The sequence below is a fragment of the Notolepis coatsorum genome, assembly GCF_963971535.1.
Source record: "Notolepis coatsorum genome assembly, chromosome: 18".
NCBI lineage: Eukaryota > Metazoa > Chordata > Actinopteri > Aulopiformes > Paralepididae > Notolepis > Notolepis coatsorum.
The window spans coordinates 80409125-80435336 of NC_140182.1; the positions used below are offsets into that span (position 1 = coordinate 80409125).

The 26212-nt window shown below is 43.5% G+C and overlaps 2 protein-coding genes across 2 annotated transcripts in view; both read left to right on the forward strand.

Moving 5' to 3' along the window:
- The window catches only part of nudt4a (nudix (nucleoside diphosphate linked moiety X)-type motif 4a), a 143878-nt gene extending 119989 nt beyond the window's left edge, over nt 1-23889 (forward strand). Inside the window, exon 5 of the mRNA XM_084334408.1 lies at nt 21772-23889. Coding sequence (XP_084190534.1) covers nt 21772-21995 — 224 coding nt within the window. The 3' untranslated portion in view covers nt 21996-23889. The remainder of the gene's footprint in view (nt 1-21771) is intronic.
- A 188-nt stretch (nt 23890-24077) lies between these two features.
- eea1 (early endosome antigen 1) overlaps nt 24078-26212 on the forward strand; it is a 180074-nt gene continuing 177939 nt past the window's right edge. The window contains exon 1 of the mRNA XM_084334575.1: nt 24078-24206. Within this exon, the coding sequence (XP_084190701.1) occupies nt 24183-24206 (24 nt within the window). The 5' untranslated portion in view covers nt 24078-24182. The remainder of the gene's footprint in view (nt 24207-26212) is intronic.

Here is a 26212-nt window from a genome sequence, read left to right on the forward strand (position 1 = left end):
AAAGTGAGTGTAGTCTTTTGAAGGAAGAGACTCAGGGCTTTCAAATTTCGAAAAACTACCCTACCCAGCTCACACCAGCCCCTGTCAATCATCTGACTTCTGGATTTACTTTTTAATTTCTCTTATTTTTTGGGATTATCTCCCACAAACCTCAACGTTATTACCATAAAACAGAACGCAGTTAGTTTCTCTACCTTTCTGTGAAAGTCTTGCAAAAAACGGTGTTGCAATATGATGAAAAATGGTGGAAAAATTTACATTATAAAAAAGATGGCAGAATTCAGTACTGTATCTACAAAACCTTCTGTTTAATCATCTTCCCTTTATTCATTTGCTTAGATTTTTCAGGTCTGGTCAATTTTAGCATGGTGTTATTTACAGTCAAAGATTTTTAAATAGAATTGATATTCTCCTTTGGTTCATTACAATTTACTCAAGCCTAGTAACAGACACACTATTTCTGACACTGATCCATATATGTCCCTAGATTCAGATACCAAGAACATGCAAATGGACCATTAAAAAAAAAATTGTAAATGTTTATTCTACGTCCTTATGGAATGAGTGACATAAAAAAAAAAAAAAGTTAAAAAAAAAATTAAAAAATAACAAAAAAATATATATTTTTTTAATTTTTTTTAATTTTTTTTATGGATGGAAGAGCCGCACATTGACGGGCAAAGAGCCGCATGCGGCTCGCGAGCCGCGGGTTGGCCACCCCTGGGCTAGTAGGTAGAAGTGGGTTTTGAGCCTCGATTTGAAGACATCTATCGAGGGGGCGAGCCTAATGGAGGTGGGGATGCTGTTCCACAGTTCAGGGGCTGCGATAGCAAAGGCACGGCCCCCCCTGAGCTTGAGGTTAGACCTCCGGACTGTCAGGAGCCTCTGATCGGCTGACCTGAGGGACCTGGTGTTATTTAATGTTTTCATAAGCGTAAAGATACAACAGCTAGATTAATGATCAAGTTAGTTTATTGTGCAGGGTTCTCAGGGCTGTGTCATGTGCTATTATATATGTGCAAGTTACTGTTGCATAATGTAGGCTATGGGCTGACTGCTATTATATGTAATTCATATAGGCTACCTAATACAGACAACAAAATAGATCATATGCCTCTACACCAGGGGGCGAAATTAAAGCCCGCCACCCGCCATTGGCGGGCAGTTTTTACGTTTGGCGCCTCCCACTGAGAGGTCTGCCCGCCGTGTGGCGGGCAATAATAGTCATGTGAAAACCGAAAATCATAATCCAATTCTTAGCGCAGTTCTCACTCGCTGTCTCAGCACAGACATGCAGCGCACCGCGCACTGCTGCTCCTACCCCTCCCACACCTGTTTCTGTATGCTGCATGTAAACAGAGGCTATTGCCTCGGACAGTCACCGTGACATTAGTCTAGTCAGAGGGACCTCCGTGAGCTAATGTTAGCTACTGTTACAAAATGACCCAGTCAACTATTCACTTTTAGTTTAATACATGAGGCATTGTGGCACGGTGGTGTAGTGGTTAACACTGTCGCCTCACAGCAAGAAGGTCCAGGGTTCGAATCCCGCTTGGGGACCAGGTTTCCATGATGCCAGTTACCCAGGTGGGGTATCTCCCAGGCCTTTCTGTGTGGAGTTTGCATGTTCTCCCCGTGCTCGCAAGGGTTTCCCCCCCCGATAAGATAAACCCAATGGAAAAACATGCACAACAACAAGATCGCTAACGCTGTGGCGTCCTTGACGAAGACGGACAGGAGCACTTGGATTGGTCCCCTGGCGCGGCTCACGTGGCGCCTGTCTGCTCCCGGCTGCCCTTGGGGGGGAAGGACGACGGGATGGGTTAATCGCAGATACGCATTGTATGCATGGTTCGCATGTGTGCCAAATAATGACCTCGGAGCAGGTCCTAAATTATTATTATTGTGTAACGTTATCCAGCCGGCTAGCTACTGATAGCTCCCGACATCAACAACTGCTCCAGCAAGTGTCCAGTGCATAATACCTCCGTTGGCTAGGTAGCTCATGTTAGCCCACGTTAGCTCACTAGTCACTACGAAATGTCCCAGTAAACTAAATAGTTCAGAGGCGTTGTCCCAACACCATCCAGCAGTAGCTACAGATATCTCCTGACATCAATGTCCTAACAACATGCGTATTCGAGCCCCTGGCTTACATCGCATGAGGGCTGCTGAATAGGGTCCAGTTGCAGCGCAGGAGAATCCTTTCATGCTGAATGTAGAGTTTAGGGCTCAGCTGCAGCGCCGGAGAATCCTTGCTGGAGCTGGAGGCCACTTGAGTATACACACAGACAGTGGAGCTGTTTGCAGACAGCGAGGTGGCGATGTCTCGCAGATAATACAACTACAAGTATGATTATATAATATATATATTTTATTAAAAAAAAAATTTATATAAAATAATAATAATAATTTTTTTAATCAAAAAAAGGTTGGCAGGTAAGAAATATGCTTGGCGGGTAGATTCTTCCCATCTACCCGCCACTGGCCGGTGAGTTAATTAAAGTTAATTTCGTGCCCTGCTCTACACACATCATATTATACCCGGTAGCCAATCCATATTCCAGCATGGTTATAATAATGACACACCTACATGGTACCTACATGGTAGGTGTGCTGGACCTACAAAAGGCCTTTGACACGGTCAATCACTCCATTCTGATTGACAAGCTAAAAGCAATTGGTTTTGATAGTCTATCAGTGAGCTGGATGCAATCCTACCTTGAGGGGAGGGAACAGATGGTGGAGGTAAACGGTACCCTATCCCCCCCCCCTCACAGTGAGATGTGGTGTTCCACAAGGAAGCATACTAGGACCGCTACTGTTCCTAATTTATGCAAATGACATGTCGTCAGCTTGTGACTGCAACTTGTTCCTGTTTGCGGACGACTCAGCCCTGCTGGTCTCTGACAAGAACAAGTTACAGGTTGAAAAAACCCTCAGCTCGGAACTAGGCAGAATCTGCATATGGCTCGCTGATAACAAACTATCATTACACATGGGCAAAACAGAGTCCATTCTCTTCGGTTCAAATAACAAACTCAGCAAGACCGACGGCTTCTCAGTTACAGTGGGTGACAATATTGTCACAAGGAAAGATGAAATTACCTACCTGGGTTCCATCCTAGAGGCTAATCTCTCCTGTGACAAAATGGCATCCAATGTAATAAAAAAAGTCAACCAACGAACTCGATTCTTGTACCGGATCTCCTCTCTGGTAAACAAGAATACCCTGAAGACTCTGGCAGGAGCACTCATTCAGGGGTACTACGACTATGCTTGCACCTCATGGTACCAAAGCACCTCAAAGGCGCTAAAAACAAAATTACAAACATCTCAAAACAAACTGGTCAGACTACTGCTTGACCTTACTCCTAGAACCCACCTCACCCCTGCCCACTTTGACAACCTAGGATGGCTTAGAGTAGACGACAGAGTACAGCAACTTGCAATGGGCCTGGTCTACAAGATACACTACACGACCAAGGTACCCATGTACATGTCAAAATACTTCCCAAAGGTCAGTGAATACCACGATCACAACACCAGAGGGAGCTCCACAAATCATGTTAAACCCAGATTCGGCTCAAATAAGGGACTAAACACGTTTCGCAATTATGCCACATCAATGTGGAACGCCCTACCCAAAGCTGTAAAGGAATGTGGATCACTACCCACTTTCAAAACCTCTCTCAAGGGACACCTACGGGAGACTGCAATTCAACACTGGCCCCTGTAAATATCCTAACCCAACCCCCTCCAATGTACAGTCATTTACATAGTATGGTTTTGTCAATAGTCCAATGTACAATTTTGTTTGTTTGTACAGTGTCTCCCCCCCCCCCCCCCCTCAATGTACAGTTTTGCTTGTTTATACAGTGTGCCCCCCCCCCCCCCCCCCAACCACCTCCAATGTAAATTACCCAGTATGGTTGTCAATATCCCAATGTACCCACCCCCCCCCCCACCCAACCTCCTCCAATGTACAGTTTCTACGTCAAATGTATATACTCCCTTTTCTTGACTCCTTCTGTATCACAAACAGTACTGTATTTGCAAATCTGGTATGTCATAAATGTATAGATGTAGCAGTACTGACTATCTGTATGTCATGTATGTCATATATGTCCTGATGAATTGAAAATGGGGGACCCTGATGTAAACAAGACGAAAGTCTTTCTCTGGTCTGCATCCCCTTAACAATTGTGTGTATTGAGCTGTACTGTATTGTACCCATTCTGCAATCTGTTAATAAAGTTTTCAATCAATCAATCAATCACCAACGCGCCAAACAGACAGTGGTTAACGAACGGTCTTTATTAGTATTTTGAGCTGTCCAGGCAGAATTGCAGCAATGGTCTTAGGGAGTCGTTGATATCTGACATCACCATGTACAAGTCTGCCAGCATTTTATTTATTATCCCATAACACGGGTTGTCCGGTTGTGTCTTCTTGGTTCGGCAGCGCCTCTGTGAACAATCTCTCAGAGTTCGCTCGGGTCAGTCCATTATTTCACATCCCATGGGGGTGTTCCATTACCATATATGGATGATCGGGGCGGTTCTGGTATGCAAATACGTAAAACCGTGCACGAGCTGCAGCGTAGGATCAAAGTGATATTTATCAAGACAGGTGTGCGTACGACCTGTGTACGCACGTGTGATAAATCCCGTTTTTTTTGTGCATACACACATTCTAAATTATGTGCTTAAGAACAAAGATAGAACACTTTCTAAGAATTGTTGATAAATGAGGGCCCTGGATTTTGCATATGCCATATATCTAGTAAATTGAGGTCTTCTAACATGTTATTCAGAGCCTTTGATGCTGATATTTGGCCAGGGGCTGCAGATGTGTTAGATCTGTCCAACCTAATGTCGCACACCACGTTCATATCCCCACCAATGATCAATTCATAATCTATTAATGCTAGTAATTCTTTGGTGAGTTCAGGGAAAAAGTTTTTGTCAAAAACCATCGGTGCATAGATTGAGATGAAAGCCACTTTCTTCCCATAGATGGATGTGCACATGTATGCTATTCGCCCAGAGAAGTTCCCACTACACTTTTCTATTACCAATGCTGAGTTCCTTTTGATCATGATCACTGTGCCTCTAGAACTAGAACTTCCACATTATGATACCGCTACCTTATACATTCTGTTTTGGAGCAGGGGGACATCTTTGTCCCGCAGGTGAGTTTCCTGGATAAATGCCACATCTGCATTTTTTCTACGTAATAAATCCATGCATTTCACCATTTTAATTCTCTTATTCAGTCCCCTAATATTATGGCTGACTATTGTGAGATTAACCATTGTTCCATATCCTTATGGTTCCCTTTCCCTTTTGAATTTGAGTTGCCAGTAGTATCCCTTCCAAATCTAGGTGCACCCCGGGACTCCCCTCCTCCCCCCTACCCCTAGCCCTCTCCCCGCTGCCGCACCCGTGTTATCTATCACCTGTACGTGTCATTCCTATAATAAGCCTAGTTTAGTTAGCAGCTCCTAATTCCCTACGTCCTATTATAATACCCAATTCAATTATTATATTACCCTCAGTTATCTAAAACCGACATATCGATTACTATAAACATTGTAAACATTGTGAACCTTTTGTACATTCGCCGTAAACAGTGTACTCGGAACAGTAACCATTAAGCATTAAATGTTAAGCATTAAATATTAGACATCAGTGATACTAACAACTGGACTTCCCATGCGAATGTTACAGGATTCAGAACTTCAAGTGGTAGTCGTGGTCCTTGTGGTCACTGCATTTCCTCCTTGTGGTCACTGCATTTCCTCCTCCTCCGCCGGCGGGGCTGAGGGTCCCTGGCTGTTGCGTAGTTGCTCATTTAGCTACCTCCGCATGGTTCTGCCTTTCCTCTCGTTGTCCAGAAAGCGCCTGACCTCCTCCGGTGATGTGAACGAACATAGGACACCGCCATAGTTCATCTTCAGTGTAGCCGGATATATCAGATAGGATGCACAATTATTCTCCCGCAGCAGCTCCTTTATCACTTCTACGTACGCCTTCCTCCTCTTGTTTGGATGGGCGCTGTAGTCTGCGTAGAATCTGATGGTCCTCCCTTCGTCCTGTATAGGTCCGACCTTTTCTCGCTTCTCGTGCCCCTTTCAAGACAGCCTCCCGGTCCTGGAAACGAAGTACTCTGAAAATCATGGTGCTCCCTTGGAGAGTAAATCCTATGGGCTAAATCCTATTCGGATCTCCGTCCCGACCAACGTGGGGATCCACCTGGGCAGCATGCGTTTAAAAAATTCCCCGGTGTCCTTTCCTTCCTTCCCGGCTTCTAGTCCAGTGATTCTAATGTTATTTCGTCTGTCCTGGTCCTCGAGCGATGCCAGTTTGGACCGAAGCTTATACACTTCAACGTTGCCGTCGTCCATCTTGCGTTTTATGTCCTTCGTCCCCATCTGCAGCTTCTCCACCCTTCCATCCAGTTCTCTAATGTCCGTCATGTGCGAGTTGACTGTCGCTTCCAAATCCCCAATGGCTTTGCGAACCGCCCTTTCCACAAGTTGCCCGATTGAGCCAAATTGTTCGGTTTGCTTCGCAAACTCTTTGGCTTGTTTCGCAAATTCTTTCATTACCATTTCCAATATACATTCCATCTGCTTCTGTATCTGCACTTGCAATTGTGCCTGCATCTGTGTCTGCCACGTTGCGTTTAGGGCCATCGCTCTCTGCCATAGGCTCTCCTCGTCTTGCACCAAGTTAGCCATTGTTTTTATGCTAGCGATTCCCACCTGTTCGTCCGTGTCTGTTTGTTTGCTTTTAGATTTTGGTTCTTTCAGCGGCGAATCTCTCGTGTTTTCACTGTTAGACATGTTAGTCGACTTTATACTTTACTTTGTTCGGTTTTTAGCAAGTTTAACCTGTCTATTTTACCCTATTAGGAGAATTATTGCGGCGCTCTCGTTCAGCTAGACCATCATAGTCGCGGGTCACGTGCCAGTCCCCGTACATGTACCTTATATGTGACAAATTAAAAAAAACTTTAACTTGAACTTAAAACTACCCAAAAAGTAATTCGTTCTATTATTGAATTAGTCATTGAAATTATATTATTACTATACTGAAAGTTTACAATGTTAACTGACCCCCAACACTGATGTTGATTAATACAAATACATAAAAAAAAAGCAGATGATTGCCCTACAGGTCCTCTTTATACCTACTACACCATCCCTGCCCCAGATGTGGAACGAGTATTGAAATACATTGCTCAAGTAGAAGCAGTGTTACTTCAGTCACATACCCAAGTACAAGTAAAAGAGTAGCACACAAAAAAAAGTACTCAAGTCACTTTCAACAACAAAGATCATTGAGCTTGTGCATGTTCCAAAATGCTCTCCAAAAAGTAAAGGGAACACAGCAACTTTTTGGGAAATTAGCTTATTTGCCATCTACCAAGCAGACACCCTTTTCTTCTGCGTCTATACTTTCCGTAGCCGCATTTCTGGCAAGACGCTCTCTGATTGGCCAACGCATGTTTCTACACTGGTTAAGCTTAGGCACTCTTTCGAAGTTGGTTAAGTTGGTTAAGGTTAGAGTTTGTCTTAGAGCGTGACGGCAAGTTCTTTCGACGGTTAAGCATAGGCACTCTTTCGAAGTTGGTTAAGGTTAGAGTTTGTCTTAGAGCATGGCGATAGAACGCCAGGTAGTTTGCAGGCTGTTCGACGTGGAAATGGGCAAAGACACAGCTCGTCACGCGATTGGGCAACAGTGGCCAATCAGAGAGCGTCTGCCAGAAATGTGGCTACGGAAAGTATAGACGCTTTTCTTCTCTGTGCATGCTTAACTTTTTGGCGGCCAAACACGTTGGAATTGCAATGCCGAACGAATCTCACCAGGTGGCAGTCTCGCCTACCTTTTGAACTCTGATAGAAAGGGATCAGTAGAGACTGTCTGAACTGGACTGTCAAGACTCGCTCTGAGGGGGAGGAGCTCTTGCAGAGCAATCGCTACAAGATCTGCTTGCCTCAAAACCTATAGCTTCCCTTAAACACGAGTAATTACATATAAACGAGTAATCGTGATCGCCGATGGGATCATTGGAATTATTCTTTTTGGAGTACCTTCTGGCTAAGGTACGGACCCCCTATGTCTATTTTACCGAACCTGAAACATGTTTCTGCAACGATCACAGTGTCTTATTTCACCGGACCTAAACCAAGCTCTTTCTAACGATCGCATTTTCGAGATAAGACTACCCCCCCCCCTTGATGATTTTGTGAAGGCACATGTGTACATGGTATATACACCTTTGATTTGGGAGTATTTGGGGTTTCAGGGGATCAACCAGAACGATTTGGGCTTATTGCATATAATGCGTCTTATCTCGCGATCTATGGAAAAAGACTGGATTATTTTGGAAATGGGCAATGTTTAGCGTGTAATAAACTACAAACTCTTTTTTACATGTTTTTTTTTTATCTACTTTTTCTCCCATTTTCTATTTTTCTCCCATCCCAATTTCGTATAGTCCAATTCTACCCTCCCCTGTCTCGAACGCTGTTAGGCCATGCCTCCCACAAGCCGGCTGCAATGTGGACTAAGCCTTACATCACGTGTCCCCTCCGGTACTCGCATCTTTTCACCTGCACAGCGCAATCTCTCAGCGTCGGGGGTCTGCGTTTGGAGGGCACGCCGCCCCCGTCGCTTCCTGATTCTGCTGCGCAGGCGCACCAACCGACCTGTAGGAGTCGCTGTCCACAACGTCCGATCCCCACCCATCAGCTTCCCACCCCCTAATACTGCCAATTGTATTAGTATGAACGACCAGCCAAGCTGATAGCAATGCGGAGAGCTGGGCTCGAACCCAGCGTCTCCTGCATTGGTGGTGAGCGCCTTGCCCACTGCACCACCTAGCCGCGCTCTTTTTTACATGTTGTACTAGAAATAGTGTCTGTCAAATGAGCCATACTATTGTCTCCATAGCTATAATATAGAATATACAATAGCTCCGCAAAGATTGTGAAATATTGTGAAAATGGTCCAAGAAAAGCTGGCGCTAGCCAGTGCTGATGGGGAAAGGGCATGGCTCTCAATGAGTTAAGGAACAGCCGCACCGTTAGCCTAGCTTAGCGTCATTCACTGGAAGTAGGTGTGCCAGTGTAGCCTAGTTCCCAACAGTCACGAAATTCCTGTAAACATGTTGTGACCTGTGTATTTACCACGTGGAGAATAAAAATTAATTAGACTACTTTTTCTAAGCAGATATATACAAACAAATTTGACGAACCACTGCTGCCTGGGTGCAGTGATTTCACACATCACCTCAAAAGCCCCGTTGTAACTACAGAAACTGTGGCTAAACAATAAAGACAATTTTATGCTCTTTTCTTTGGTCATATAGTCATTCATATAACCTGAACTTGAACAAAATAGGTTACCCAATTTACGAGTAGCCTAATGTTAGTCTCGTTTTTGGTGTTACATTATGTAACGCCAGTCAGCAAGCGAACATAGCAATCAAATGGGATGCAGGGACCGCTAAGGATTATACTAGGATAATCCAGCAAAATTACGTCCTATTCATCAATCTCACAATATTCGCTAACAATATGTGCAGTTGGCAGATCTGAGCTCATGAAAATAGTATGTGGGGTACCGCAATGTTCGGTTTTGGGGCCTAAACTCTTTCTTTTATATATTAATGATATTTGTGATGTTTCAAAACGATTACAGTTTGTCTTGTTGCTGATGATACACATTTGTTTTGCTCTGGAAATAACTTAAAGGAACTAGCTGAATATATTGTGTATGAAATGACGAAGCTAAAACAAATTGTTTGATGTAAAATAAGCTATCACTGAATCTGAAAAAAAATATTATTTTTTTTGTATTTAATTTTTTATAATTTTTTTAAACATAACATAAAATTAGACATACAAGCATTAACAGTAAACATCCAATGAAATCACCATTTAAATAAATGTAGTATACGAGATATACACCTAATACTTGCTATCTAATACCCTACATACATATGCTCTCGCTCGCCCACCCCCCCCGGACCCCCACTTGGATAATCCATCCATTATCATTCGTTCCTAACCAGGCACTACAATTCATATGCTAGCTTTTATTCTCTCCACCACTTCTAACCAGATTGCAATTTTGGCTTCACTGACACCTAAAATTCTTGCTGTAGATATTTCTAAATAGATCACATCGAGATATGTAAGAACCCATACCGTCCGACACATTTTTTCCGGTTGAAACCATCGTGATCTGATACGAAACCTCTCGATGTCTCTCTTTCATAGAAGAATTTGTGGTATCTGTGGTGCTCAATTGGTATCCTTAATGGGACTCCATGAGCCTTCAAACAAACCAATAACTGTGCGTAAAAATAATATGTGGAACTGGTGAGATTACATTTTTATGTATGTCTTTATAGCTACAAAAACCCAGTTTGTTGAAAACATCTCCTAATGTGTGTATGCCCTGCTTTTCCCATTTAGGGTATCTTATAGGTAGTTTTCCAATCAGGAGTGCATTGTTATTGAATAGGGGAGTATGACTATGCCATTTATGTTGGTTAGAATTTTTTTTTTTGTGTTTCACGCCATATTCGGATCACATGAGTAATAAGGGGGCAAAATTTCAATTCGCATTGCTTAATTGATAATATGGTGTATACTATGTCCTGCAGTCTATGTGGTGCTACTATATTTACTTCTAAGTTTCTCCAGGATACAGATGCTTGGGAATCAAACCAGGTTGTCAGAAAAAAACGAAATTTATGATTTTTGGCAATCGAAAACGAGATGAAAATATAGTACTGACCATAGATGGAGTTGATATAGAGAGAGTTAATGAATTTCGTTTTCTTGGTGTAATTATGGATGATAAACTAACATGGAAATCTCACATTGCACATGTTAAAAAAAAAGATGTCCAAGAGTATTTTTGTTATGAATAAAGTAAAGGATGTGTTAAAGTATGAGGCAATGAGAACACTCTACTGTTCACTCATCTCACCTTATCTCAGTTATTGTGTTGAAGTATGGGGGAATACTTATGGGACCAATATAAAATTATACTACAGAAAAGGGCTGTAAGAATCACACATAAAGTGAATTATCGAGAACACACAAACACAATATTTATTAAATCTAGAATAATTCAACTTGAAGACATGGTTAAGTTTCAAACAATGTTAATTATGTTTAGGGCAAGAAATAATATACACTGCCAGAAAAATTACAAAATCTTTTTCATTTAGAAAGTGAGTTTAGTAGGAGGAAATACAATTTTAAACATCAGTTTGCACGTACCACACTTAAACAGATGTGTCCTTCAGTTATTTGTGTACAGTTGTGGAATTCTCTCCATATCAAGCTTAAGGGATGTAATAGTGTTTGTCAATTCAAAAAGAATTATAAAAAAAAAAATTTAGTCAGTATGAAAGTCAAATGTGATCTGAATAGTGATATCTTTTCCTTTTTTTCTTTTCTTCTTTATTATTATTATTATTATTATTATTATTATTATTATTATTATTATTATTATTATTATTATTATTATTATTATTATTATTATTATTATTATTATTATTATTATTATTATTATTATTATTGTTATTATTATTATTATTATTATTTAACTTTTTCTTGTTTAATCTGTGGATTGTTTTTCTTTGTATATGGTATAAATGATTATTTTGTGTAAATTAGGTTGTACGCCGACCAGTGGCGTCGCCTGGGTAACAAAGTTATATAATTTTTTTTTTTTATTATTATTATTAATTTTATAATTTTTTTTATTTAAGCCAAGCTGTCACCATGTACAGTATGGCTCGGCGGCCAGTCAAACCAAGCAGTCAACATGTACAGTATGGCTCGGCAGCGTTACTACTATGAACAAAACAAAGCCAAGAGAACAGTTTTGACTCTTCAAATAAAGTGACTATATTTATTTTTCCAAATAAATATAATTTGAGTCAATCACAAAATTCACAATCCGTCAATGTCATTGAACAGGTCCTGCATTATTAAAAAAAAAAATCCCTGAACAATGAGTGAACTAAAAACCAACAGGTATTGTGCTTTGTCAGCAGATAAAACATTTGACGCTATCGGAGAGGAGACCGTTGTGGTCTTGGTCCATGAAACAACTATTACTTGGCATTTATAGGACAGCACGCCTCAAAAATAATTAAATAAACCAAACAAACATCACAGGTACATATGTCCGTGGTGAAACGTATACGTGCTGTGATTGTCACGTGTCTGGTGCGCCCAGCAATCACAGCGCTCCTACTGTAAAATGCGGAAGCAGCCATTTTAGCGATAGCTCAGTAATTTTTTTACTCATTTATAAAAATGATTTAAAATGTTTATTAGAAACACCGAGCTTTCAAACACTGCCGCTTGTGTGTGTGAAACCTGGGCAGACCCCAGGTGGTGAGAGCAGGCAACTGCACCTCCTCATCCATCACTCTCAACATAGGGGCCCCCCAGGGCTGTGTTCTGAGACCCCTCCTCTACTCCCTGTACACACATGACTGTGTGGCACAGCGGAACAACAACACAATCATCAAATTTGCTGACGACACAGTAGTGGTGGGCCTGATCTCTGCAAACGACGAGAGGGCCTACCTGGAAGAGGTCAAGGTCCTAGCGGGACGGTGTCAAGAGAACAGCCTCTCCCTGAACGTCAGCAAAGGAGATGATTGTGGACTTTAGGAGGTCGGGTGTCAGGGACTACAGCCCCCTCAGCATCGACGGGGCACCGGTTGAGAGAGTGAACAGTTTTAAGTACCTCGGAGTCCACATATCCGAGGACTTGACATGGACCACACACATTGACAGTGTTGTGAAGAAGGCACGACAACGCCTCTACTTCCTCAGGCGCCTAAGGAAGTTCCAAGTCAGTCAGAAGATCCTTAAGAACTTCTACTCATGTACAATAGAGAGCATCCTGACTGGCAATATCACCTCCTGGTTTGGGAATAGCACCGCACAAGACTGTAGCAGACTACAGAGAGTGGCCCATTCAGCCGAACGCACAATTGGAGGGGGGCTTCCCACTCTCCAGAACATTTACAACAAGCGGTGCATGGGTAAGGCTAAGGTCGCTTTCACATATAGTTTTGTTGGACTCGGTGCGGTTCTGGTGGTGAAGTTGCAACATTGTTGCATTCTTCATTTGGTTCGCCTGCGTTCACACTAAAATCTGTGAGGCGCACCGAACTATCCGAACAATGTCACGCGGTCGAAAAGGGCGCTCGTCTATTGGACACAATGGAGAGTGGAAATCCCTCCCTTTCAGGAAGTGAAATGCGCGTCAACACAAACTGCGTGAGCGTGATAGTAGCAGAGACGTGGCATTGATCCATCGTTCGATTATAATTCCCATTACCGCCATCCTCTCGCTAAACAACTTGTACACCTCGTTGTTTTTGTGAGTGCCCACATTCCCCACAAGCAGCTGTTTTATTTGGTCTTCAGCCCCCCAAGTCTGTCCACGAGACATGTTTACACAGTGTGCTTGTTTTGCAGTGAATGCGCACCGCGGTAATATTAATAATAATAACAGCTGTGTTTTCTTTCTTCCTTGTTCTACCCCAAGATGCACAGTAGATAGATAGATAGATAGATAGATGCAGTGTGCTTGTTTTGCAGTGAATGCGCGCCGCGGTAATATTAATAATAATAACAGCTGTGTTTTTTTTCTTCCTTGTTCTACCCCAAGATGCACTGTAGATAGATAGATAGATAGATAGATAGATAGATAGATAGATAGATAGATAGATAGATAGATAGATAGATAGATAGATGCAGTGTGCTTGTTTTGCAGTGAATGTGCGCCGCGGTAATATTAATAATAATAACAGCTGTGTTTTTTTTCTTCCTTGTTCTACCCCAAGATGCACAGTAGATAGATAGATAGATAGATAGATGCAGTGTGCTTGTTTTGCAGTGAATGCACGCCGTGGTAATATTAATAATAACAGCTGTGTTTTTTTTCTTCCTTGTTCTACCCCAAGATGCACAGTAGATAGATAGATAGATGCAGTGTGCTTGTTTTGCAGTGAATGCGCGCCGCGGTAATAATATACCCAAGATGGTTTATCAGGTGACTTCCTACGTTTGGTTCGATGAAGCCGAACCGAGACCTACGTTTTCAGGCAGACCAGAGTTCGCCTGCTTGGTCCGCGGACCGAGTTCGACGCGCATTCACACAAACCCGAAAAACCGGACTATCGAATTCTGGTCCGAAAGTCCGGACCAAACAGCCCCTGTGTGAAAGCGACCTAAGAGAATTATCAAAGACTCCAGCCACCCAAACAACTGCCTCTTTGAACTGCTGCGGTCAGGCAAGCGATACCGGAGTCTCATGGCAAGCACAGAAAGACTCGGAAGAAGCTTCTATCCCCAGGCCATCAGGATGCTCAACGAACAATAACACTATGTAACAACCATCAAATGCACTCACAGCACACACATCCACACGCACACACACGTAGCCTATGTTTGCGATGAATAAACCAAAAAGAAACGGCCTAGCGTCCTGACCTCCTTCCAAGCTTTACCTCGTGAGCCTCCAGGCTGGCAGAAGACTGCAGACTGAGTCAGTGAGTATGGGCCACAGACAGTGACAGTGTTAGGGAGACAATTATTATAACACAGAGATGAAAAATAATGATTTTTTTATTATTGTAAACTATAAAAAAAAAAAAAAAAAAAATTTAATGTTTTACTGTTCATATTTTTGGGGAAGCTTGGCTTCCCTTGGCTTCCATGAATATTCACCACTGACTCCGACCATCAAGTAATACTAGAAATAGGGGGCAGGTAACTATAAGAATTATTCTTCTTTCTGCTCCTTTTGCCCATGGTATGGTATTTATGATTTTGTATGAAATCTCTATGATTGTATTGCTTCCATGTGGCAAATAAAACTCTGAATCTGAAATCTGAATCTAACGTTAGACAGATGGAATACAGCCTTCCATCTAAAAACATAACTGAATACTTACCACAGTCATGGTTGCCAGTGTTTCACTTTCTCCTCTCTGTGCAAAGCCGATGGATGAGATGGCCATATCCTTCAGAAAACGTTTCATGGTTCGGTTACTAAGTAGCATTTTTTCATAATAGTCATCTTGTGCAAAATGCTCTGAGCAAACACAAAGGTTCTTGATTATTTCTATTGGTGTGTTGGAATCTATGTTCAGAACAAGTAGCCATAGCTTCAACTGATCCGGATATTTAGTTGCTAGCTACTAACTTAGTTACAACAGGGCTTTTGAGGTTATGAAATCACTGTGCCCAGGCAGCAGTGGTTTGGCAAAAATTATTTCAGAGTATATATCTGCTTAGAAAACAAAAATGGCAAAAAAATATATATATTTCTCCATGTGGTAAATACACGGGTCACAATTTTTTTTTCCGGTATCTCACTTGATTCGATACTCGGTAGTACCGACGTGTTTCGGTTCGGTACCTCAAAAGTACCGAATTCGGTACCCATCCCTAATGAGGAGGTGTAGTGGTAGATAAGGAGGTGGTGTAGTGGTAGATGAGGAGGTGGTGTAGTGGTAGATGAGGAGGTGGTGTAGTGGTAGATGAGGTGGTGTAGTGGTAGATGAGGAGGTGTAGTGGTAGATGAGGTGTAGTGGTAGATGAGGAGGTGTAGTGTTAGATGAGGTGGTGTAGTGGTAGATGAGGAGGTGTAGTGTTAGATGAGGTGGTGTAGTGTTAGATGAGGAGGTGGTGTAGTGGTAGATGAGGAGGTGTAGTGGTAGATGAGGAGGTGTAGTGTTGGATGAGGAGGTGGTGTAGTGGTAGATGCGGAGGTGTAGTGGTAGATGAGGAGGTGTAGTGTTAGATGAGGTGTAGTGGTAGATGAGGAGGTGTAGTGTTAGATGAGGTGTAGTGGTAGATGAGGAGGTGTAGTGGTAGATGAGGTGGTGTAGTGGTAGATGAGGTGGTGTAGTGGTAGATGAGGAGGTGGTGTAGTGGTAGATGAGGAGGTGTAGTGTTAAATGAGGTGTAGTGGTAGATGAGGAGGTGTAGTGTTAGATGAGGTGGTGTAGTGGTAGATGAGGAGGTGTAGTGTTAGATGAGGTGGTGTAGTGGTAGATGAGGAGGTGGTGTAGTGGTAGATGAGGAGGTGGTGTAGTGGTAGATAAGGATGTGGTGTAGTGGTAGATGAGGAGGTGTAGTGGTAGATGAGGTGGTGTAGTGTTAGATAAGGTGGTGTAGTGTTATATGAGGTGGTGTAGTGTTAGATGAGGTGGTGTAGTGGTAGATGAGGTGGTAGATGAGGTGGTGTAGTTGTAACTGAGGGGTTACAATACCCTGACTGTATTAAAGATTGTGATATATTAAACCACTACTAGTTATGTACTTTAATTACTGGCCATACAGTACATGAATATATATGGTGAACACCCACACAAGAATACGGCATTGACACATAAAGTTCTATTGGAGGGTTATTTATTATTATTAAGCAACGTTAGGTTACAGATTGAGAATTAGGCTTGTGCTTGTATGGCGAAGAACACACGTAAAGTCAGTCAAGAGCATAAGTCAATGAGAATAGTATGAATACTAGGATGGGTCTAAGCTGACGCCACCTGTGGTATAGCAATTATATAGGCCACACCGGTACCAGCTGGAGACACTGGGGGGTTCCCTCCGGGGTGTAAGGCCGGTAGGGGTAGAGGAATGTTCGGGTACAAAGTCTGGGTCAACGAGGAATAACGAGGCTCCAGATACAGGAGCCGGTGCATGTACTCCCTTGATCAGCAGACAAAGCAACAGTTGTAATCCAGTATGCTCGACAGCATGGACGACAGCTAGCCAGCCTCTTCCTAGAGGCGGGCCCGAGTGATGATCCTCACGGGGGTAAATCCCAAACGACAGTGGAATCGACGGTACTCTTCTCCAGTGGTCACGGTCCCAAAGCAATATAATCCAACCAGAAATGGTTCTGCAATCGCCGGTGTAGGTTATCCTGTGTACATATCCAACGGTTCTCGCCTAGGACTCCTCGGGTGTGGGCACGGATTTAGGCCGCACAGCCTGGATAAGTGCACTAGCTAAATACACGACGAACCGATGGTAATGCTGGTCACTGAAGAACTGTAGCCGCACGATACACTATAAATGATCGACTATTACTTCACATTAGATTAAGTCGAACTCAACGTTACTGCGTTAAACTCTGACACTTTAGCATTCTATTCGCACGCGGTTCTCAATGCTCTATTTAGCTGCAAGGTTGCTCACTTCACTGCACGTTGTATGCGTGGTGAAGGCTTGGACACTGAACTTGAACTACTGCTGTTTTACACCTGCGCCGTATTTATACGTAAGGTGAATATCTAGTGCCAACCTCAGTTCTGTCTCGTATTACTGCGCAGACTCTGGGCATGTAGCGACATGCCCGGAGTTGCCTTTGAACATGCCGTTGGGGGCTTGGTCGTTGGCGCCTGGGGGTCGCTGTCCAATAGGAGAGCGAATATTACTCTGGTTTGTACACAGGTAAAGGGATATTCCGTGTATATATACAAATAATATACAAGGGATATCAAACGATATACAAATATTATACAAGGGATATCAAACAATAAATATATATATTCGGTTTAATCTGACCCTTTGTAACAGTAGTGGTAGATGAGGTGTAGTGGTAGATGAGGTGTAGTGTTAGATGAGGTGGTGTAGTGGTAGATGAGGAGGTGTAGTGGTAGATGAGGAGGTGTAGTGTTAGATGAGGTGGTGTAGTGGTAGATGAGGAGGTGTAGTGTTAGATGAGGTGGTGTAGTGTTAGATGAGGAGGTGGTGTAGTGGTAGATGCGGAGGTGTAGTGGTAGATGAGGAGGTGTAGTGTTAGATGAGTTGTAGTGGTATATGAGGTGTAGTGTTAGATGAGGTGTAGTGGTAGATGAGGAGGTGTAGTGGTAGATGAGGAGGTGTAGTGGTAGATGAGGAGGTGGTAGATGAGGAGGTGTAGTGTTAGATGAGGTGTAGTGGTAGATGAGGAGGTGTAGTGGTAAATGAGGAGGTGTAGTGGTAGATGAGGAGGTGGTAGATGAGGAGGTGTAGTGGTAGATGAGGTGGTGTAGTGGTAGATGAGGTGTAGTGGTAGATGAGGAGGTGTAGTGTTAGATGAGGTGGTGTAGTGGTAGATGAGGAGGTGTAGTGTTAGATGAGGTGGTGTAGTGGTAGATGAGGAGGTGTAGTGGTAGATAAGGATGTGGTGTAGTGGTAGATGAGGAGGTGTAGTGGTAGATGAGGTGGTGTAGTGTTAGATAAGGTGGTGTAGTGTTATATGAGGTGGTGTAGTGGTAGATGAGGTGGTGTAGTGGTAGATGAGGTGGTGTAGTGTTAGATGAGGTGGTGTAGTGGTAGATGAGGTGGTGTAGTGGTAGATGAGGAGGTGTAGTGGTAGATGAGGAGGTGTAGTGGTAGATGATGAGGTGTAGTGGTAGATGATGAGGTGTAGTGGTAGATGATGAGGTGTAGTGGTAGATGAGGAGGTGTAGTAGTAGATAAGGAGGTGGTGTAGTGGTAGATGAGGTGTAGTGGTAGATGAGGAGGTGTAGTGGTAGATGAGGAGGTGTAGTGGTAGATGAGGAGGTGTAGTGGTAGATGATGTGGTGTAGTGTTAGATGAGGAGGTGGTGTAGTGGTAGATGAGGTGGTGTAGTGGTAGATGAGGTGTAGTGGTAGATGAGGAGGTGTAGTGGTAGATGAGGAGGTGTAGTGTTAGATGAGGAGGTGGTGTAGTGGTAGATGAGGAGGTGTAGTGGTAGATGAGGAGGTGGTGTAGTGGTAGATGAGGAGGTGTAGTGGTAGATGAGGAGGTGTAGTGGTAGATGAGGAGATGGGAGGTGTAGTGGTAGATGAGGAGGTATAGTGGTAGATGAGGAGGTGGTGTAGTGTTAGATGAGGTGTAGTGTTAGATGAGGAGGTGTAGTGGTAGATGAGGTGTAGTGGTAGATGAGGTGGTGTAGTGGTAGATGAGGTGTAGTGGTAGATGAGGAGGTGTAGTGGTAGATGAGGTGTAGTGGTAGATGAGGTGGTGTAGTGGTAGATGAGGAGGTGTAGTGGTAGATGAGGTGTAGTGGTAGATGAGGTGTAGTGGTAGATGAGGAGGTGTAGTGGTAGATGAGGAGGTGTAGTGGTAGATGAGGAGGTGTAGTGGTAGATGAGGTGTAGTGGTAGATGAGGTGTAGTGGTAGATGAGGAGGTGTAGTGGTAGATGAGGTGTAGTGGTAGATGAGGTGTAGTGGTAGATGAGGAGGTGTAGTGGTAGATGAGGTGTAGTGGTAGATGAGGTGTAGTGGTAGATGAGGAGGTGTAGTGGTAGATGAGGTGTAGTGGTAGATGAGGTGTAGTGGTAGATGAGGAGGTGTAGTGGTAGATGAGGTGTAGTGGTAGATGAGGTGTAGTGGTAGATGAGGAGGTGTAGTGGTAGATGAGGAGGTGTAGTGGTAGATGAGGAGGTGTAGTGGTAGATGAGGAGGTGTAGTGGTAGATGAGGTGTAGTGGTAGATGAGGAGGTGTAGTGGTAGATGAGGAGGTGTAGTGGTAGATGAGGAGGTGTAGTGGTAGATGAGGAGGTGGTGTAGTGGTAGATGAGGAGGTGTAGTGGTAGATGAGGAGGTGTAGTGGTAGATGAGGAGGTGGTGTAGTGGTAGATGAGGAGGTGTAGTGGTAGATGACGTGGTGTAGTGGTAGATGAGGAGGTATAGTGGTAGATGAGGAGGTGTAGTGGTAGATGAGGAGGTGGTGTAGTGGTAGATGAGGAGGTGTAGTGGTAGATGAGGAGGTGTAGTGGTAGATGAGGAGGTGTAGTGGTAGATGAGGAGGTGTAGTAATAATAATAATAGTAATAATAACTTCATTTTATATAGCGCATTTCAGAGGACCCAAGGTCGCTTTACATAGGGGGGGGGGGTGACAAATTAACAAACATAGTGGACAGACACAACATATACATATAAAGTGAGAAAGTTAGGGGTTAAAGGCCAAGTTGAAGAGGTGGGTTTTGAGCAGTTTTTTTAAATGAGTCCAGGGTTGGGGCGGTGCAGAGTTCTGCGGGGAGGGAGTTCCAGAGGGTGGGAGCTGCCACACTGAAAGCTCTGTCCCCGAACGTCCGTAGTCTGGTTCGGGGGATGGAGAGCTGACCAGTGTCCGTGGATCGCAGGGACCGTGACTGAGTGTAGGGGTGGAGGTCGTCAGTGAGGTACTGACGTGCCAGGGCGTGAAGGGATTTGTAGGTGAGCAGGAGGGTTTTGTAGGTGATGCGGGATTTGATGGGGAGCCAGTGGAGGTGGATGAGGGTGGGGGTGATGTGCTGCCAGGGGTTGGTGCGGGTTAGAACCCTGGCAGCTGAATTTTGAACATACTGGAGCCTGTCCAGGGTTTTGCTTGGGACCCCGGACAGGACCCCGTTGCAGTAGTCCAGGCGGGAGGTGACGAAGGCGTGGATGAGGGTCTCAGCTATGGTGTCGGAAAATGATGGTCAGAGTCTGGAAATGTTTCTGAGGTGAAAGAAGGCGGATTTGGTGAGGGAATTGACATGGGATTGATAGGAAAGGGTGGAGTCCAGGATAACGCCCAGGTTGCGGACCTTAGGGGATGGGGAGATGGAGCAGCCATCTATGTTGAGGGTGAGATCCCCAACCTTCCGGAGCAGGGCCTTGGGTGCCACAACCATGAGCTCGGTTTTATTGTTGTTGAGTTTGAGGAGATTAGATGACATCCAGGTTTTTATTTCGTGAAGGCAGTTGATAATGGAGTGTGGGGGAGATGGGTGGATGGTTTGGTGGAGAGGTAGAGTTGAGTGTCGTCGGCATAGGAGTGGTAGATGAGGAGGTGTAGTGGTAGATGAGGAGGTGGTGTAGTGGTAGATGAGGAGGTGTAGTAGTAGATAAGGAGGTGGTGTAGTGGTAGATGAGGAGTTTGTGGTAGATGAGGAGGTGGTGTTGTGGTAGATGAGGAGGTGGTGTAGTGGTAGATGAGGAGGTAATGTAGTGGTAGATGAGGTGGTGTAGTGGTAGATGAGGTGGTGTAGTGGTAGATGATGAGGTGTAGTGGTAGATGAGGAGGTGTAGTGGTAGATGAGGTGTAGTGGTAGATGAGGAGGTGTAGTGGTAGATGAGGAGGTGTAGTGGTAGATGAGGAGATGGGAGGTGTAGTGGTAGATGAGGAGGTATAGTGGTAGATGAGGAGGTGGTGTAGTGTTAGATGAGGTGTAGTGTTAGATGAGGAGGTGTAGTGGTAGATGAGGTGTAGTGGTAGATGAGGTGGTGTAGTGGTAGATGAGGTGTAGTGGTAGATGATGAAGTGTAGTGGTAGATGAGGAGGTGTAGTGGTAGATGAGGAGGTGTAGTGGTAGATGAGGTGTAGTGGTAGATGAAGTGGTGTAGTGGTAGATGAGGAGGTGTAGTGGTAGATGAGGTGTAGTGGTAGATGAGGAGGTGTAGTGGTAGATGAGGAGGTGTAGTGGTAGATGAGGTGTAGTGGTAGATGAAGTGGTGTAGTGGTAGATGAGGAGGTGTAGTGGTAGATGAGGAGGTGTAGTGGTAGATGAGGTGGTGTAGTGGTAGATGAGGAGGTGTAGTGGTAGATGAGGAGGTGTAGTGGTAGATGAGGAGGTGTAGTGGTAGATGAGGAGGTATAGTGGTAGATGAGGAGGTGTAGTGGTAGATGATGGTGGGGTACGAGTCCCGGGTCATCGCTTATAACCTTTGCCTTCCTCCCCTCCACTCACAGGAAGGAAGCGTAAGTGGTTCAGCGTTGACGAGGCCATCAGGGTGCTGCAGAGTCACAAGCCTGTCCACGCAGAGTACCTCCGCAGGCTGATGGCCACCTGCAACCCCACCTGTGGCCCCACCTGCGGCCCCACCAACGCCAACACTCTGGTGTCTCCAGTGACTGACAACAACACACCTCACTACGTCTGTTCCACACAGGGCTCGGACCTGGTCAACAGATAGGAACAATCGGCGACGGGTTACCATCTGGAAACTTCAGTCCTTACTTCAGAATGGACAGATTGAAAAAAAAAAAAAACGTTTGCATGAATTACATTACTTACTCAATCTCTTAATATGTACAGTATGGATTTCTGATGGTTGAATAAGAAGCCCCTGTTTCACGCGGGCTTCAGGAGTGCCAAAATGCGTTCAAGTGATATTTAGGGTTTTTATACATGTATTTTTTTAACAACCATCACCAGCTAACAAATGACATGGGTTCCTTTTAATAAAGGGGATTTTTTTTCTTTCAGTGCACTGGTCCTATTAGTCTTACAATGCTGATTGATACTTGATTGGTAGTGCACACAGTATCCGGGCGGTTTCCTTGCGGCCAGGCAGAGGGAAGCTTGTTGGCCTCTGAGAGGAAACCACGCCCCCATGGTGACTCACTGCCAAATAATGTCCATTTTACAACACTTTTCAGTGTCAATAATGATAGCTAGCTACATTATGTGAGAATATTGTGTTACAATTCAATTTTTTGAGTGAATTATGATACTGTAATTTTCTTTCTTTCATTCTTTCTATTTCTTTCTCGTTGATTATTATTTGTTATGTATGTTTAAACAAACAATTGACCATAGTCACACGGTGGCCATTTTGCTCTTATATCATGCTCGTGGTTGGGTTCCTTTCCAAGGAGGGAACAGGGTGGAAAGGAACCCAACCTGAGCACGACATGCAAAATGGGCGTGTGAATGTGGTCAATAATACCTAATTTTGTAGTAGTTTGTGTCAAAATGACTAAACTCTTTAGGACTACAAATTACAGATGTAGCCTAGTAGTACTTATGATACTAATCTTTCATTACCATATTTCTAAGTTTTACTGCATGTGATGCCTGTGAGAGAGCTGATGGCACAGTCAGTCAAGACATTAGAGGGCAATGATGCTTCTACTCCTGTGATTATTACAGCAAATTTATATAAAGTGTGACATTATTCTCCAGAGTTGATATCATCCAGTCAGTAGGCTATCACTTGTTGAACAGTACAATGAGAAGAATGATATTGAATGATACGTAAGAAAATTGGGGTTGTAGATCACAGCATAGTTTATCCTTTTATTTGCCAATTTTGAATAGGCCAATTGCCTGCAACCATAACAGGCAAATGAGTGCCATCTTCAGAAATCACTAAGCCAATATTAATAGCCAAAGAAAGACAGTATTCAGCATCACAATAATACTGACAGTATTATACAAGAACACCAGATATATTTGTTTTAATACACAGTATAATTTACAAGCATTTTGTTTTTGTACACTATTTTGGTCAATCTTAAAAGTAATATTTGTGGTTGTCAAAGCAGTCAAAAGAAATTGTCTTTATGATGTGTGGAGTTTGACCTAATGACTAAAGTATTTTTACATTGGATGAGGGATGTACTGTATCTCAGAAACAGGTTGGTGGTTCCTGTAAGTGCCTTTATAATGTGTAATGTATATAAAAATCTATGAACATTAAACACTGATGCCCGTAGCAATGCAGATTGCCTTACACAGATCTATTACGTAGAATCAGCCCCTTAATCGTCTTGTACTTTATTGGTAGAATGTGAAGGAAAACCTCCAGTTTGTTATTGTGATTGGTATGTACAGTACAAATAGGCCTTTGAATGAGTTTATTTATTTATTTATTTGCCAGCCCACAGGGGAATATAACCCTTCCTACATGCTAAGCTGTATGGCAACAACCCAGCGGAAAAAGGAAAGTGTAAAATCGTTTTGATGTTGGTTTATGGGACCGGGATACAGTCTTGGAAATATCTAAAATATGACTCATTTATTATCCTATTTGTGACTGAATGCATGTGTGAACTAATGACTGGAAATATTCTGCTCTGCACAGTGCCCACATCTTATTAATAAAATATTTCAATATAAAATCGTGTCGACTCGTGTGTTGAATTATCCGCACACTTTATCTCAGTTTTATTGTGGCCTGTTGCTGTTGCAATGTGCAACAAAAACGTTGTAAAGTTGTGCAATGTTTTGAACGCAGCCCGAACAGCTCTCCTCTCCCTGCCCGCCCCGCCCCTTCGCTGCTGCTGCGCTTGATCAGGTGTTCGTTGTACAGCGACGTAAACTTTCATTTCGGGAAACATCTCTTGGATTTTGTGTTGGGACAAACACAATCGAGACCATGCTCAGACGAATACTTCAAATGGTAAGGCTCCCGAATACAAAGGAAACGTTGACACAGTTTAATTAAACCAATACAATTTCCTTGGCAGACACGGGCCTGTTCTTTTCTATAGTCTGAATGGGTGCGCACGTTTTGGAACTCGGGTCGGCACGAGTGCGCGGATGTGTTCCCTTTGACCAGTGTGTAGTATAGGCAACAACAACACAGCTCGCTAGGCTTCATGGTGTGTTCCTAAGCTAACTAGTGGTATCTTCTATGGCTCTGGTGGTAACCAATGAGTCGGGCCTTTAACCCCATGGAATATCTCGAACAGGAAACTCCGCCAATGTATCAGACCACAGTAGTCACATCGAGCGCTCCGCGCTGTGAGGGCGACACAGCTAGCTAGACTCGGCTCGGTTATAGTCACGGTAGCAAGCTAACGCAACGTACGTGTATTTCATGCTACTAGCTAACGTTTGTCAATGAATGTAATTAATTGTTAACGATTCACTGGCTAACCTGACCTGAGCTACAAGTTGACTGGCGGCGGTAATAACCCCCGTCTCGTTTGGCTTGTCTCAGCCTGCCGGAGTGTCCCCTCGCTAGCTATAACGTTACAGTAGCTTGTTCTAATGTTGACGTTAGCTGTCATCATTCAGGTCATCATCAATCACGGTGGCTAGCAATACAAGTCAGCTGACCAGGCCCGCCGTGTGTCACACGTCACCTAGCAGAACATGCATGTTCTATAACAACTTTGGTAAATGTCGTCATAAATAATAGTTCGTTCCTGCTGTTTTACCATTATTTTACTTGGGATCTTAACACGTATCGGCTTGGAAACAAATGTAGTACGCATTAAAACATAATAATGTCATGTCACCAGCGGTAGGCTGACATACTATTGTTGTGAATGTCCATGTACTTTAGATTATGAAAATCTATCTGCATATAACCCATATAACTCTATGATGGCATGTACAATAATGCTGTATATACCATATATATATATTTTATTCTTACTGTATATCTATCCACATCTGTCTGTACATACCTATAAATAATTTTTACACATCTGTAATCATACTATCTATATCTCTACATAGCCCGGCCCCTTACCTACTTTTACCTCCAGTTACACTGCTGACAGCGTGACAGTGCTAATCAGATGTATGTACAGAGTAGTATTAGTAATACTATGTACAGTGATACAGGTATATACTATGGTAGTAAGTCCTACTGGTTATGTTGAAGTGGTGTGTGGTTCAGTCATGTGCCCTGCTTCACAGTCACACAGTTCCATTCACACCTGGGAGCTGCCCAGTACAACCACAGTCTGACACCATTGGCCACTGAGAAACTCCACTGGAGTAGTTGGGGGTTAAGTGCTTTGCTCAAGGGCACTTCAGCGGCATATTTACCCTGCCGGTCACGGGGATCGAACCGGCGACCTTCCTGTCACAAATCCGCTTCTCTAATCTTTAGGCCACTGCTGCCCCACCGCTGTTTCTAAATATATTTTAATTGCAGAAGGATACAGTGTTTAGGACAAACAAGACTACAAACATCACAAAACAAACTGGTCAGACTACTGCTTGACCTTACTCCTAGAACCCACCTTACCCCTGCCCATTTTGACAACCTAGGATGGCTTAAGCCTGAGAGTAGACTACAGAGTACAGCAACTTGCAATGGGCCTGGTCTACAAGATACACTACACCACAGGGCTTGTCCTATTGTCCGGGCCAAGTAAAGAAAATGGTCGGACAAGCATAATACAATTTAACTTGTCAGACTGGACAAGTTTAAAAAATATATATATATATTCCCCAAACGAATAGTAACGTTATTCCATCTGATCAGAAAGTGCCTGTCTCACAGTGTCACACTGGAAACTCTCAATCTCTGTACGTCAATATTACTTGTCCTGGACAAACGGCGAGCGTCTTCTGAGTGCTTGCTTAGTTGACATGACAGTGGCACGAGAGTGACGAGACCCGTGAAAATATCAGAATGTTTAATAGAATGTTTAATAAAAGTTGGTT